Here is a 15,494-nt window from a genome sequence, read left to right on the forward strand (position 1 = left end):
TTTTCACCCCAGTGTTTCCTGAGCTACAAGCATTCTTGGAATATATTAGTTGTAATGAGTTATGTGGGCATCAAAAGTTTTCTTTGAAACTATATGGCATCAACATCTGTTAGCTCTTAGAGAACAGAGACACAGACAAAGGGGCTGATGGGGGGAGGGAGGAAAAAGATATTAAATTCTGGAGTATGAAGTCTCCGTCTCAAAGACTCAGGGGGAGGGGAAGGGGAAATCTGCTAAACTCTATGCTTTGATGTGGGCCGCTGGCCCTGCCATTCCATTTATGGGAATGTGCGTGGCAGACGGGCCTGCACAGCTGCCTGCCCTGCCTGCTTTGGGCTGCCTGCTCTGCCCTGTGTGTTCTTACTGCCTGCCCTGCCTGCTCATGCTGCCTGCTTCATGCTGCCTGCCTTCTCTGCTCTGCCTGCTTTGAGCTGCCTGCCTGCCCTGCCTGCTCTTACTGCCTGCTCTGGGCTGCCTGCCTGCCCTAGGCTGCCTGTTCTTACTGCCTATCCTGCTCTTACTGCCTGCTCTGCCTGCCTGCTCTGCCCTGCCTGTTCTTACTGCCCTGCCTGCTCTTACTGCCAGCTCTGGGCTGCCTGCCTGCCCTAGGCTGCCTGTTCTTACTGCCTGTCCTGCTCTTACTGCCTGCTCTGCCTGTCTGCCCTGCCTGCTCTGCCCTGCCTGTTCTTACTGCCCTGCCTGCTTTGGGCTGCCTGCCTGCCCTGCCTTGCTTGTGCTGCCTGCCTGCTCTTATTGCCTGCTCTGCCTGCTCTTTCTGTATGCTCGTATTGCCTGCTCTGCCCTGCCTGGTTTGTCCTGCCCGCCCTGCCTCCTCTGCCCTGCCTGCTCTTACTGCCTGCACTTACTCCCTGCCTGCCCTTAATGCCTGGTTTGTTCTGCCTGCTCTTATTGCCTGCCCTGCCTGCTTTGGGCTGCCTGCTGTTTCTGCCTACCCTGCCCATTGCCTTGCCCTGCCCCACCAGCCCAAGCACTCTCTGTCACCTACCTGCCCAGCCTGCAGCCCAAATCCTGCCCCAGCCCTTGTTGCTACAGTAACATTTTCAAGGAAAATGCCATATGCTCAATTTTTAGCAAGTGAGATAGGGAATTGGAATTTCTAATAATAGAGGCAAGTCTTGAGTTAAAAAGAAAATGTTTGGAAGGGAACTTTTTATTTGGTTGTAATCCTCCTGACATCTTTGTGAATCAGCATGCAATTGTTCATCTAAATCAGGTTTTTAAACGGTGTGCATCTGTGGCTTTTTATTGCCTGTAATTAAAAAACATGTGTCTGTTTCCATGTATTCAGCATCAGTCACCAGTCAGGCATGGTCACAGATGCTTACAGGAATGTGTGGAGATAGGTTCTGTTTTTTATTTTATCTTTTTCTCCAGAGCCTCACAGTGCTTTCCTACATGCCAGGCTTTCCTCCACGTCTGTCTTTTCCTCTTGTCGGCTCTGTTTTTAGCCTTAATGTTGATGGCATTGTGCTTTGCTGGGACTTCCTGGCCCATTAAAACCCCAACCAGTTATAAAATGATTAGTTGACATACCTGGGCTCTTGGGACAAAGAGGTGGTTTAAAAAGGAATGTGAACCATCTGTTTTGCCAGCACCTCTTGTTGACAGATTTATGGCTCAACATTAGCATATGTGTCCAGGGTCACACACCTGTGCTTCCTAACAAGGTAATATTATTTAGCAGGGAATGTTTTCATCCTGAGGATTCAGAGCTCTTTGCAAAGGTGGGCATCAAGAATTCCGCTTTACAGTTGAAAAATGAAGGCACAGAGAGATTTAAGTGATTTACCCTACGCCACACAGTGAGTCTGTGGTGGAGCAGTTATTGAATCCAGGTTTCCTCCAGCTGCATAAATACACGTCATCCATTAGCAGGAAAAGCCTTAGAGCTATAAACATAATAGAGGAGCATTGATTATCATTCTAGGGGAGCCTTAAGCCCTTGTGCTGTATGAAAACCTGAGCCTTATAGGAAGACACAGGCTATTCTCACAAGAAAGGCTCAGAATGCAGTGTGGTAAAGCTGTAATGAACTTGGTGATCACATCTTAAACCAGCAAGTTATTCTGTCCTCAAGCTCTGTAGCCATTTTCTACAAGCCTGCTTCCCAGTGCATGCCTGGATACAATCACCTCAGTGCACTTCAGTCTGTCTGTTAAAGAGTTTTTTGGTAACCAAATCTATAATGAAAGGAGGTTGAACAGAAAGTCAGATTTATTACATAGCTACACCCATCCGTCTGCTGTGGTAAAAAGCCCAAAATAAGCAATTCAGAGAAATCATTGAGCTTCTCCAGGCTGGAAGGGAGATGAGGATTTGTCTTCTTTCATTCATGTCCTTAGACATGTTCCTCAGTATAATCTATATTGAAGATGAGATCTTGGGGACAATTGATTTTCCAATCAGCAAGGAGATTAGAGGATAGTTAGAATGAAGTAAGGTAAATAGCTGAATCTGTGGAGTGAGTTCATTTATTCTTCTGAAGTAGCTTCAAAGTGAATTTAAATATAGCAAAAAGCAGTCATTTCTTGTTTCAGCTCTATTTAATCTCAAAGACTGATGTTCTTTTTTAGTTGAAGATGGCTGGACCCTTCAGTAGGAAAGTAACTGCTGATTCTGTACATCTGTTCTAACAGTTGCTCTCAATTATATGGTCTCTTATCTGGCAGAAGTCCTTGAAAAACTGTGTTTTATCCTGTCACCTTAAAAATTAGAAGCCTTAATAGTTACAGAATTCCAATAATAACGTTAATGGAAGATGTCACTTTGCAAACACCTAGCAGGGGTTTATAAATATCCATAAAATCCAGCATTAAAACAGCATAAAAATAGTAATGTTCTGTCTTGAAACTAGAATAATAAACAAATAAAAGTGTACCCTAAATTAATCTTCTGAATGTCTACAGGCCTTAACATACATTGGATAAAAGTTTGTGGTATTTTAAGCTATTTTTTCTGGTCTTTTTTTTTCCTCTATATATTTTTATATAGTTAAATGTTAATGAGTTAAATGAGCAGGCAGATAGCCTTTGTTGGGTGCAGGCTGCAGTGACTGACCTCTGAAAAACGATGCTCATTTGCCCACTACAGTAGAGGTGACAAAGGTACTTGCAAAGAGCATGCTTCATTGTTGTCACTACCAGATTTCCACAGGCTGGTGAAAAGAAATAGGTTAGAAATATGAAGAAAGGATTTGTGTTCCATCCTGTTGGAAAGCCTGGTCCACATGTTTGTTTTGGTCAAAAGAGGTTCAGCTGCATGGTGCTAGCAACCTGGAACAAAAAGTACCCTGTTTCCTTTCTCATTGGGGTGGCCACCATGAAGGCTTTTGTGCAAGTGTCCATCTGCTGTCCATGCCCACTTCCTCAACAGCCTCATGTTCACATTCCTATGAATGGGCTCTCCTTGAAAGTGTATCATACAGGAACTGCTCCTGGTACCATGTGAGGGCCTGTAACAGGGATATAAAGGTACTGGGGATGTTTTCTGCCTCATAAGCCTCTAATAGTCCATAATTGTGACTGGAGTTTAACAGTGGATATTTTTTGCCATCCTGTCTTTATCACCACAGTATTTTAGCAGCAGCTGGAATTGCTCTACAGGTGACTTCTGTGAGCTGAGACTGCAGGAGTGCCAATTCTGTCAAATTGGTGGACACAGATGTGTGATTTCAAGCAGTGTTGCCATGTTATTGTGGCTGGGAGTTACTGCTCCCAGAGAACAGAGGCAGCCAAACCGAAGGCATTTGTGTTTCACCATTTTATTTTTGGAGCTGGTAGATTAGTGTGATCTTTATGCTCAGGTCCCAAGGGATGAATTTTGGTATCACCCATTGTGTCCTGCTCTCTCTGTTAGGAGGACCATAACTCTGGGCACAGAGGCCAACAAGGCAGATAAAGGCAGTAAAATCCTAAGCCACAGCAGTTAAACCCATCCAAGATCATCTGTCACAGATCTTAGAGGAAAAGTCTGTTTTCTTAAGAACTCTACCTGCTGTGGTTATATGGTGAAGTAATTTTATCTGAGAGAAGCTTCAATGCATGGTGAAGGAAGAAAAACCTTTCTGTAATGACAAAGCACAGGTTCTTATTTCAGAGAAAGAAAACATTATAGAAGTTGAGCTTGCTTCTTCTGCTGAACAATCTACATTATTGCAGTTGCAGTGTGTATTTCAATGTGATCTAAAAAGTAGAGTCACCTTGACTGCTTCATGTGTGAGATGGTTTATGCATTCTCTACAGAATGTTGCATCCTAGTGAATTATCTTTATTATTAAATTATCCAGAATGGCAAACTTCAAAAAAGTAAGACCTCATGATTGCAGAACAAAAAGGGAAATATGCTGTAGAAGAATAATATTAGGCTTAAAACAAGGCATAAACATATATTGCTCTATAGTGTTTTTCTGTAGGGCATGTGTTTAATTCTTACATGGATTCACCTGGTTTCAATTTTCATTATAGTGAGGTTTGGCATACCTACTTTTATCTGTGTAGGGCCCTGGGTTTATAGATTACTTATGAACAGAGAAGGAAAGGAAGCTCTTGTCCTAAATAGAATACTGAAATACAGGAGTGTGTGGTTTATTTGAAAAAGCTTATGAGGGGGATCTTCAAGCGTTTTTGAAAGACAATATTACAATGAAGTCTTCATTTCCAAATGCCAAGAGAGCCAGATGCATGCCCAAAGCACATTCTTCTCTTTTGCCTGTAAGTAGTGATTGCACAAAATTGTGTCCATAAATACCTACTTTCATGGATGTTTGACTGCATGGGTACCTGTGACAATATCCTCTCCACATGTCTGACTGTGAGCTGTTTATTTATTTATTTCCTTATTTATTTCATTTTCAAGTTTTAAGCCGGGCTGTAAACCTGTATTTAAAGAATGATGACCTCAGGATAACTGAGTATCTGCTTCCACTTACATTAGATAAATAAATAAGATAAATAATAAAGTAGTGATAAAGAAACTACACCATTATTTGAGGTGTGAGTAGGCTTCCTAGTGCTGAAGCCTGGCTTGAGCTGATCATATTCACACATGGCCGTGTTTCTAGTCCATGAGAAATTTCAGATACCCAAAGGGGAACAAGGTTCCTTCCATCAACTGTTTTTCAAAAGTCTTTTTCCTCTTTCTGTTCAAGTCTGGACAAGACTGAAAATAAAGTACAAATACTAATGTGTGCTTTGGGATTTGGATGGGTTTCCTGAAGCATCTTCAATAGATGAGGTTTTCACATTTTCACAGTCTGTTAAGGACTTGCTGTATGAAAATCAGATTTATTTTGGAAACTCCTGCAAGTGAGACTGAAACATTCAGAACAGCCACTTGGCACCTGGCAGGCCCTCAGTAGTTTGGTTGAAAGGCCAAAGGACACCCTCATTCTCCTGAGCCTCTATTTCTTGGGATTGTTTTTTCTACATCAAGAACTGAAGTTTGTGCATAGGTGACACAGCATTCTTGTTGGCAATGACTTTAAAACCATTTCAAATCTACACAGCACATTAGAATTACCACAGATCTTGTCTCTTGCAGTCTTGTTGTGAAATGGATTTCTTCAACTTCACTCATTCCAAAACTTTATTGCATCAATATGAGAATAAAGAGAGAAAACCCCATGTTTCAGTCAGATGGTTAAAAATAGGGGGGAAAGGTATTTGGTTGATGATTTGTCATTCTGCATGTGTTGTGCAAAAAAAAAGTATCTATGATTCCTCGACAAAAACTTCATTAAGCAGGAAATATGTGCATGTTTTCTGCCAAAAACGTGGAAAATTCAGTATCTTAAGGCTAAATCAAGGTATTTTAATGAGGTGTTTGGAGAAGGAGAGAGGTAAAGCGACTTGTTTCAACTTGACAAGAACAACACCTTTTAGAAAAATGTTAATTAATGCAATATTGACTTGAGATGTAGTACAAGGAGAAGGGGGCCCAGGCTTTTAAAATGTGCTTGCTGTCATGATAACCCTCTTAAATCAAAGGTTATCCTTTGAAATATGTAATACATGTATGGATGTATCTGTCTGTACTTAACGCTGGAGCAAAACTGTGTTGAGCACTGTGTTAGGTCAGGCACAGGCTGCTGAAATACACCCTCTGGTTGCTATCAGAGGCTTTGGCTCTCATGTACCATAAATGTGCTGGGTGTTGTGGGGGTGACATGGAAAGGCAGAGCCAGGGCAGGGGGGGGATAATAGTGCAGAGCAAGGTTGGAGCAACCAGTGGATGTAGGGACCAGGAGGCAGGACTGGGGGATGTGACTGCAAATACGCCTGTGCAGAGCCTGGAAGGTGCAGTCAAGCTCAGCTTCAAGGTAGAAGCAGAAAGGGAGCCAGCAAAGATGATGTAGGCAGAATGAAGGGTCAGTATTTGACATTTGCAGCATTTTCAGATGGCTGGTGAGAAGGAAGTCAATAGTTGGAAGCCCCAGAGTGAGTGCCTGGCCTTTGTTTCCAGAGACTTGTATCAGGAAGAAGACTGCACAGGGCAGTTAGGGCTGAAGTTGAGGTTAAAAAAATTAAAATTTCCATCGAGTTAGAATTCAGTGATGTCTGATTGCACAGCAAAGGTGGGAAGTGAGTGATGATTGCTGGACTTGTACCCAGCTGAATAGAAGCCCTGGGGTGTGGGAGCTTTTAAAGGTGTTTTTTCTCCTCATGTATGTATATCCTCAGCAACATTTCTGAGGGAGTTGCACTAATTAACTCTTCTTTCCACCCCCACACTCTTAAATCTGAGCTGGGTACAGCAGCACCTATCAGAGTGGGATGGATGGGGAACAAGGTCCTTTCCAGCAAGGCCAGGCAGCTGTTCTGGGCTGTGAAGCACATGTTTGAGCCTGAATCTTAGTCATTCACTGTGAGCACTGTGGATAGCCAGCAATGGCCAACTTCTTCATCTGGGAAACTCCTGGTGAGGTAGAAACACTTAGTGTAGATGGGTTCCTGTCCAGCAACCCATAGCCATGGCATGCTAGAATAATCCTTCTGTGTAAATGTTTCTTTTCTTTATTCTTTCAAGTGCTCGCTGACCTCATTTGTGTAGTATTTCACAGGGTACATCTGGTTTTGGTTGTTTCATGACTCAGTGTTGCAGTTTGAGAAGGCAGTGCTGTGATTTAAAGCACTGTGTCAGGACAGTGATATACAGCTGCCTGTGACCCAAATGTTGTTGCTGTTTGGGCTCTGCTCCTGCCCTGGTGGGTGCTGAGGGCCCTGTGGCAGAGCCTGGCTCAATGCAGAGCTGTTCCTCCTTTTTCATCCCCTCTAGCCCCTGTCCTCCTTATGCTTGAACACACTTGATCCAGTGCGTTCCCTGTAGTGATTGCTTCCCACTGGAGCTTCTTGAGCTGTGGGTTCTGTTTTACCCACTGGCCCTTTTCTTAAACTCCAGCCCACTTTATGAATTTGGGTTGCTTGGAGCAGATGCACTGTTTTATCCACTCCAAGAGAATTTGTGTGGGTCACTGGGAGAATATTATTCAGGATGAGCTGCAGTCAGAATAGTTTTCTCTGATATTTGCTCAGCTTTTATGCTTTTCTGTTGTATGAGTTTACATACCCTGCCCAGAAACCTTTTTTCAGGCAGGTGCATTGTGGTGTTTATCCAGGTGAGATAGATGTTTATGCAACATCTATCTCAGTGGTGCTAAAAATATTCGGGTAACTCTCTTGCAGTTTTTTTGACAGAAAAGTTAATGATGATAAGATGAATGAGAGAGTATATATTTTTTTCGCCTGCATTTTTTTCACTGCAAAATCTTAAGAGTTGCCCACACCCTTCTCAGATGCATGTCTGTCTATCAAAGATAATACATGTCAGAATCTTCCACAGAGGAATACCTTTGAATGGGAGCTGAGGAAGTCTGCTTAAAGGTGTCACTAACTGTTCAAACGATGCTCTCATCAGTTTCAGGATGGATTGTCAATTTATGTGCTGTCTAGCAGTTATATTATGGTTCAACAGCATGAAAAACACTTTTTAGAATGTGTTAATTTATAATAATTTGGTTTAAGGCAGAAACACTTAGTGGAAATTTGCTTGCATTAAGTTACTACTTTAACTTAAATAACTAGGAGCTAGAGAAGGAGTGAAACTAGACTGGAATATAAAACATATTTGCTTAAGACCCATGTAATGATTAAAAGTGAGGAAATAAGGCAGCTAGTGTAATGAATATTAATGCTCCACTCTGCTGTTTTACACTCCCTGTCTTCCACTGTTTTCCTTTGAGTTACTTGATAGTGCATTTTTCATCAACAAATGTATGCTTGTTTTAAAGTGATATCTTTTGACATATGAAAAATCACAACAATTAATGACTTGTGAGTTTTGTAGAGCGTGAGATTAATGGCATTTTAACAGGCAGTGTTTGATACTCAGATGCAATGCTTGCCTAGCTAAAATTTTAGGAGGTGAAAGCTACCATCTGATGGTGTTCTCAGAGATACACCACAAGTACCTACCCATTGCATAATTGCTGATCATAAATACAGAAAATAGTTTTTTTCCCCCAAAGAGAGTGGGAATTCCAACACAAGAAAACCCCAAATGAAACAATTATTCAGTATTTAGCATTGTGGGAGAGCAGAGTCACTTCTGTGTGTCATTATCTATGGGAGCAGGCAAGGCATGCTCTCACAGCTTCATGGAAAATTGTGAGATGGGGGAATTTGATCAAACAAATAAATGTGTACTAACTTTTAGGTGGTCCTGAAAAGATCATCATCTTGCAGCAATATGAATCATGCCAACATTTTGTGTATTCTTTTCATTCTGTTTGTGCCTTCCATACTTTTTAAGGTAATGATTGATATTAATCAGCACATGCCCAGAAAAAGAGAGTTTTTGTACTGGAACAAAAGTAGGTTTTTTGTGATTTTCTACCTGGAAAGATAAATCCAGAATGTCAGCTTTTATAGCATCATTGTGCTGTGCTGTATCCCAGCATTCAGGCCAGTTTGCCAGCCTTTCTCAGAGACATTTGCCCTGCAAGGTCTGACTTCAGGGGATGTGATTGTGAAGAGGCAGTATTTTCATGGTTCCTGGGCTAGGTATCCCAGTATTGTTAGTGAAATCTAATTTTTAACATGCTGCTGCAGAAACTGATACTGAAGAATTCCTAAGATATGCTTTTGTGGCTTAGTTACTCTGTTATAACTAATCTCAAAGGATAACATTTGGGCATGTGGAAGGTGAAGAACCTCTGCCAGCTTTTTCAAGAAAAAGAGGTGAACTGCCTTTGTCATGATCAAATTCTTTAACAATAAAGCTAATGAATCCAACCAGACATTAATTTTCACAGGTTACTCCCTTATCCTTATCTTCTGCTAAAAGCTCTCCAAGGTCAGCTTCCATCCCGCAGGTTGATGCTGAGAGTTCTGGCTCTGTGCTGCTGCTCTGTTTTTGCTGTGAGTGCAGCATGCCAGTTTTTTGGCCTCATATCCTTCTTTAAAGGTCACCATAACTTTATCAGAGGCAGAGGGTGTTTGGGGAGACTCCAGGGAGCTGGACTGCAGTGTAAGGTCGGTGGCACTGGTGCTGCCCTAGCTTGGGAATGGCTGAGAGCAGTGAGGACATCAGGAAAGCTGCCAGTGCTTGTGGTTCAGCTGGGCTGGGTGATGGAGCTGGAAGGGTTTGCTAATAGGAGTGAGAATGCTCTTCAGAGTGTTTGTAACTGGGATTAGCTCCATATCCCACTGCTGCCCTTTATAACTGCATCAGCACCACTGGAGAGATGGTTTTTGGGTCTGAGATAAGTCTGTCTGCATATCTATGGCATCTGCTTCTGTATTGTTCTAGACATACTGGGGTTGACAGAATTCCATTAATTTCAGAGCTGAAGGCTCAGGCAGCTTGTCAGAATCTGTTATCTGCTTTTCTTGGGTGACCTCTGGCATATGGAAGTTTTCTGTTTGTTGGTGGAATCAAGTGATGACATTCCTCTGTGGGTAGTGAAGGGCTTATTTCTCCTTTATCATTTCCATTTGGAGTTTTTAATCTTGCTTGATTGAAAGGACATTGAAAGACTAAAGATTACTTTATAAAATTATTTAAATATGATCCTTTTTTTTTTCTTTCCCCTGTGTAGTCCATTCATCTTCACCAAATTTTTGTCCAGAAGTATGTCCAGAGCATTGTAAAATAGCAGCAAATGCATTGACTACCACTAATAAAGTGACTGACTTTCTTGGAAGACAGTTTCTGTGTTCTCATTCATGTGATAATTTAATTCTGGCAATAATAAATACATATTTTAAACACCTCAACACTTCCTGTGCAGTGTATTTGTAGTTAATTTGTTCTGTTTTGTTTTAAACAGGATTTATCTGGGGAAGGCTACAGAGACACTATTGGTGATGAACACTTTCATCTAGAAGGTATTTAAAGAACTACATTTTTTGGTTAATATAAAGGAGTATTGGAATAAGTTAGTGAATAAATAAGTGTAAGAATGCATTTATTTAGTGTGCAGTTCTTGATCTACCGATGTGTTGTTTGCTTGAAAAAACTGTTAAGATGGAAATAGGGTATCATTTCTGTATCTGCTACTGTTGTGTTGGAAAAAGTCACCCAGCTGAATCACAGGGACCAAGTGTTTTAATTCAGGGTCTCACCATTATCTCCAGGTACTTCTCCTGGCATTGGTAGAGTGATGGATGTCCCTGTCCCTGGCAGAGGTGGCAGATGAGTGAAACTGTTAGCTCTGATCGTGTGGGACACTGCACTCCCTTCTGGCTTGCACAAACCAGCCTTAGAAACTCCCACATTAATTTCTAGTAAGGACTGGAGACTCTTACTCAACACATTTTTCTGGAATATGAATGGAATCATTATTGCCTCAGACAGTTTCTCTTCCCATCTCATCTCCTTATCTGTGGTCAGGCAGTTGAGATGGAATCACTCTTGTGCTGGGAAGGACATTGGTGCCTGTGAGTGTGGATGCTGCATTCTGCCAGAGAACACATCCAGGGTACCTTGAGCTTCTGGGACAATGGGGGTTCTGAGTGCAGGAGATAAAATTGTTGCTCATTCCTTTCAAGGAAATGACACTTCAGAAACTCTCTAGTGTAACAAGAGTTTGCATGGGCTGAGTGCTGGATTTATATTTTACAGGACTGGAAACACTATGCCCAGTTTATTTAGGGCAATGAACCATGTCAAGTTTAAGCTGGAAATTTCTATACTTCTATAATCCAATAATTTGTTTCTGGTATTAGAAGCTTTTGTATAACATGAAAGATTCTCTGTTAGGAATGTCTGCCTTCCAGTTCCTTACCTGTGCAATGTGTTAATGCACTGTGAGTCTTGGATTACAAATTTCTCTCATCTCTGTAGTTTACAAAGATTGCATGTCTCATATGTGCCATAACAGGAATTTTGGCTGGTGCTTGTAAGCTACTGTTAATCACAAAGGCAAGCTATACTTGCCATGATGGAGACGGTGTTTGTTGAGTGGTTTTGTATTTAACTTCACCACAGTTTTCCAATCCTCCCTTACTAGGATATAGGGTAGGATTTTAATTTTAGAATGATAGGAGAAACTACCTCAGACAGGATATTAAATGTCAGCAAGGTGAATAATTCCATTTTCTTTGTCTCATTCTATCTTTCCTTGCCTCTAATTATTTTTCTTTATTGTGTGGCATTATCTTGCATAGCAAACATAACGTTCAATATGTAATATTTTTGAACTAGTCAGCAGCAAGATTCTTTTTATTAGAATGTAAAGCCTTTTAGGTAACTGTAATTTCAGTCTTTCAGCAGTTTCACATGATTGCTTCTGATGAGTCTCCTTTGTTACGAGGTAGCTGGGTAGTGAAGACCAGATTTAGATACCGGCAGTGGTCGATCCTTTGTGTGCTGTCACCATGGAAGAGCTGTTCTGTGGCATCTTTCCAGCTGGGAGGGAGATGGCTGTTCCCACCCTGTGCTCAGGCAATGCATGCAGGTTGTCAAAGCTTGCTCCTCATCCCTTCTGCTCTCAGATCTCCAGGCTGTGCTTTCCATGCTGGGGACAGTGCTAACCACTTCCTGTTTCATTCAGATATAGCAAATCTTATAATTATCAGATAACACAACAATCATTATGTTGAAGCATCCTTTTTGTGTAACTTTGTACCTGCATCATACTTTAATGATTGTGCTAGTACTAGCACAAAATCGTGGTATTAGATAAAGTGAAGCTGAAACAGATTTGAGATCTTTGATGGGGCACAGATTGAATTCTTAGGTACAAGATGGCAACTGTGCTACCTCTTCTCTGCATAGAAATGTTTCTGTGGGAAAATGTAATTAATATTCTAAAACATAGATTGATCTCTCCATCTAAAGTAGTTGTCCTGCCTCTATTTTGCTGCCTCATGATCTTCTCGTATGTACTGATGTAACACATGTGCTTCATGAATATATGCTCGTGTGTCATGAGATAACATCAAAATCACCAACAGCTTCACAGACAGGGATCTGTAACCCAGGAAATGGTTGGTTGGACTAAGCTCAGAGAGGACGATGGCAAATACCATGCATCAGTGAGCTATATTCTGTCTTCATAAATTCATGGTAGGGATGAAAAGGAAACATTTCTCAGATTTGCACAAAAAGCACAGCAAGTTCCACAGTTCTGGTTTAGGGGAACGTTAGAGCCTTCTCTCTCAGGAACTTTATTGGAGAATAAATCTGAGTTCTTTAAAAGACTCTCACTGAAAACGCAAAGTGGCAATAAGAGAAATAATTGAATTCCTTATTTTGTTTTACATAGCCAAGTTCATTACCTTTTTTTTCCTTCCCTCTCCTTTTTTTTCCCTCTCTTAGCTGTCTGAGCAGTACAGATAAAAAGAACTCTCTTTGCTGGATTTAACTTCTGTGTTGTTATGTAAAGCTTGATCAAATCCTTTCGTCTTAACAGACTTAACTGGCCAACAGCAAAAGGCTCGGGATTCTGGGATTAAGATTGTATTTGGTAAGAGGACTGGTGCATTAGTGCTTTCTTTTGAACTATACAAAGAACAAAGTAAACATCAAAAGCATTAAGCCATGAGAGCGGATTGTTGACTCAATGTTGCTGCATGACAAGAGGTTAGAACTCAATAGCAGCAACTCTGTTATTGAGTGCTGTGCAGAGAGAAACGGTTTGACCAGCATTGTCTGTTGCAGCCACCACCTGCCTTTGATTCTGCTGCTGGGCAAGTCGCTAAATTGAAATTTCTGGATTTTCTCTTATGTGGTCAGTCGAGAGACTGATTCCTTAGATAAGAGACACCAGCGGAAACCTCAGTCTCATATTAATCTTGCTCTGTTTTCCTTCTTCCTCTTTCATTAATAACACAACAATTGGGCATGCTGGATATAGATTCTTCAGTGGATTTGTTCGCATCTTGCATTCCAGGTGATTTCCAAGTGCATTTCAGAGCCTTCCACTTGGCAGACTTGAAGTGCATGTGCAATCTGCTGTGGCTGTGTAGGAGTGTCTCGTGCTCAAACTTCCTTTTCCCCCAGTTTCTGCACAGTAAGGAGATGCTTCATCACCCTTCACATACAAAGGAGCTCCCGTTTTCCCTTCCTGGTCCCTAGCTAGAATAATGGGTTACCAGAACTGAATGGCTGGGGTTGGCTCTGGAAGAAGTTGCAAAAACTAGCACAGACATTAGGAGATGTTTCCCATTTTGTGTTGACGGAGAAGCTAAAATGGCAGGCAGGAATTGAGTGCAGTGTCAAATGGCAAGTCACTCTTCTGCCATGGAGACAAGCAGGTGGTTCAGAAAGACATCTGCTATTTGAGTGCTTAATAATGACATCCCATTCTCTCTCAACTCTCCTAGGCATAAGTAAGCTTCTGATGAATTGTTCGAGAGTCCTGCTCTTGTTCTCCAGAACTTTTTTCACCTCCTTTCCCTGGACGCTTTTAGAAATTTTTGCAGCTAAAACTTGTAGACCAGGAGAGGTTTCTTATCTTGGCCACTCCATGTCTTCTTGAAATGAACTGGGGTTTCTCCATCTTATCACTTGAGCATTTAAAAACTTCAGAAAGTTCAGCTCAGGAAGGAGCTCCTGATGCAGTCCTCTGATGCAGACTGATTGTACAAAGGGGTGATTTCTTCTTGTCCCAGTACAAGCTCTTTGTAGCCCTGTGGGATACAGCTGCCTTTTGGAGTTCACAGTGAAGGCTTGAGCTTCACCTTGATGCCTAACCTATTGTCCCAGTTATTTATGCAATAATGTGATTTCTCATGTCACTGTTCTCTTGAAAAGTATGACCTAAGTATTTCTCTTAATCAGAAATCTTGCATCTCTTGAGATCAATCTAGTCCTGTAGCTGTCAGAGGAGCTGCCTCTTACACTGATAGCAATCTGTTCCCTGTTTCATTTGTCAGCCAAGGGTGATGTCTTGATTATTATTCTCTCAACAGAAGACTGGAGAAGATCCAAGCCTTCCTGGTGCCTTATCTGAACATGATATCCAAAGCCCTGCTGAAAGTACTGACAGAGCTTGGCCTGAATCAACAAACCCAATTTTTTATATATGTTTCCTAAGACAGATGTATCTAAAGCCCTAGATGTAAGATGTTCTCTGTTCTGGTACCAGAAAGGACAAATTATTCAGGTCATCTTCTTGCCTATTAATATTAGAAAGCCCTCCAACTGAGTTCAAAGTACATGTTGTTGCTGAAAAAAAAAACCTAGCAGATCTGTGCAAGAGCTACTTGTTGCACTTTTCACATATTTACAAGCCGTTATGTAATTTTTAAACCTGCAATTAAAGCATTTTGTATTCAGCAAAGCAGAAAAGTTATTCTTTATATTCTTAACACTGTTATATGTTTTCCAACATTTTACTGGTGTGTGCAGTCTGTCCTGCACGTCTTCCTCCCCAGCATCTGTGGCTGAGTGGGAGCTGAGGTGTGGTTAGCAGTGCTCCAGCATGAGGAGCTGGGTTAGTTTTGACTTTAATAAGAACTGATAAGCAAACAAGGGACCAATAACAAAGACTGAACAGGTGGTTTAAGGCTGCTGATCTTGTGCCCAGCTCTGACAGCCTGCCTGGACCCCCCAGCTGCACGTGCTTCCCCCTCCCCACTGATCCCAGACATCCCAGTGATGGGAGCACGTTGGCTTCCAGGGGATGCAGCAGCAGGGGAGGCATGGGGGAGCATCCCTGCCCAGTGCACCCCACAGTGGGGCTGCTGCTGTGTGAGATTACTCCCTTTCCTCTCTCTCCATTCAGGAAAGAAGTCAGTGAAGGCTTTAGTTCCTGGAGTTTTCTCTAAAATTAGTAATTGGAAGAATATTTGTTGGGATGTCAGCTCAGAGGAAGGGTGATAAGGTATGGTACTTGGGCCCAAATTGTTATAAACTTGTCAGCAAATGAAAACTTGAACAAGCATTTTAGTTAGTTTTAGCTGATCTTCTACTTGCCTGGGTGACACTTTTTACCATACTTTGTTAATCTTTTAACTCTAATAAATTAATGT

At 41.7% G+C, this 15,494-nt stretch overlaps 1 protein-coding gene across 1 annotated transcript in view; it reads left to right on the top strand.

Annotated features, from left to right (window-relative positions):
* The window catches only part of NKD1 (NKD inhibitor of WNT signaling pathway 1), a 110,041-nt gene that overhangs the window by 58,205 nt on the left and 36,342 nt on the right, over positions 1 to 15,494 (top strand). Inside the window, exon 4 of the mRNA XM_058034446.1 lies at positions 10,346 to 10,403. Within this exon, the coding sequence (XP_057890429.1) occupies positions 10,346 to 10,403 (58 nt within the window). The remainder of the gene's footprint in view (positions 1 to 10,345; positions 10,404 to 15,494) is intronic.

This window comes from Melospiza georgiana, chromosome 14, assembly GCF_028018845.1.
Source record: "Melospiza georgiana isolate bMelGeo1 chromosome 14, bMelGeo1.pri, whole genome shotgun sequence".
NCBI lineage: Eukaryota > Metazoa > Chordata > Aves > Passeriformes > Passerellidae > Melospiza > Melospiza georgiana.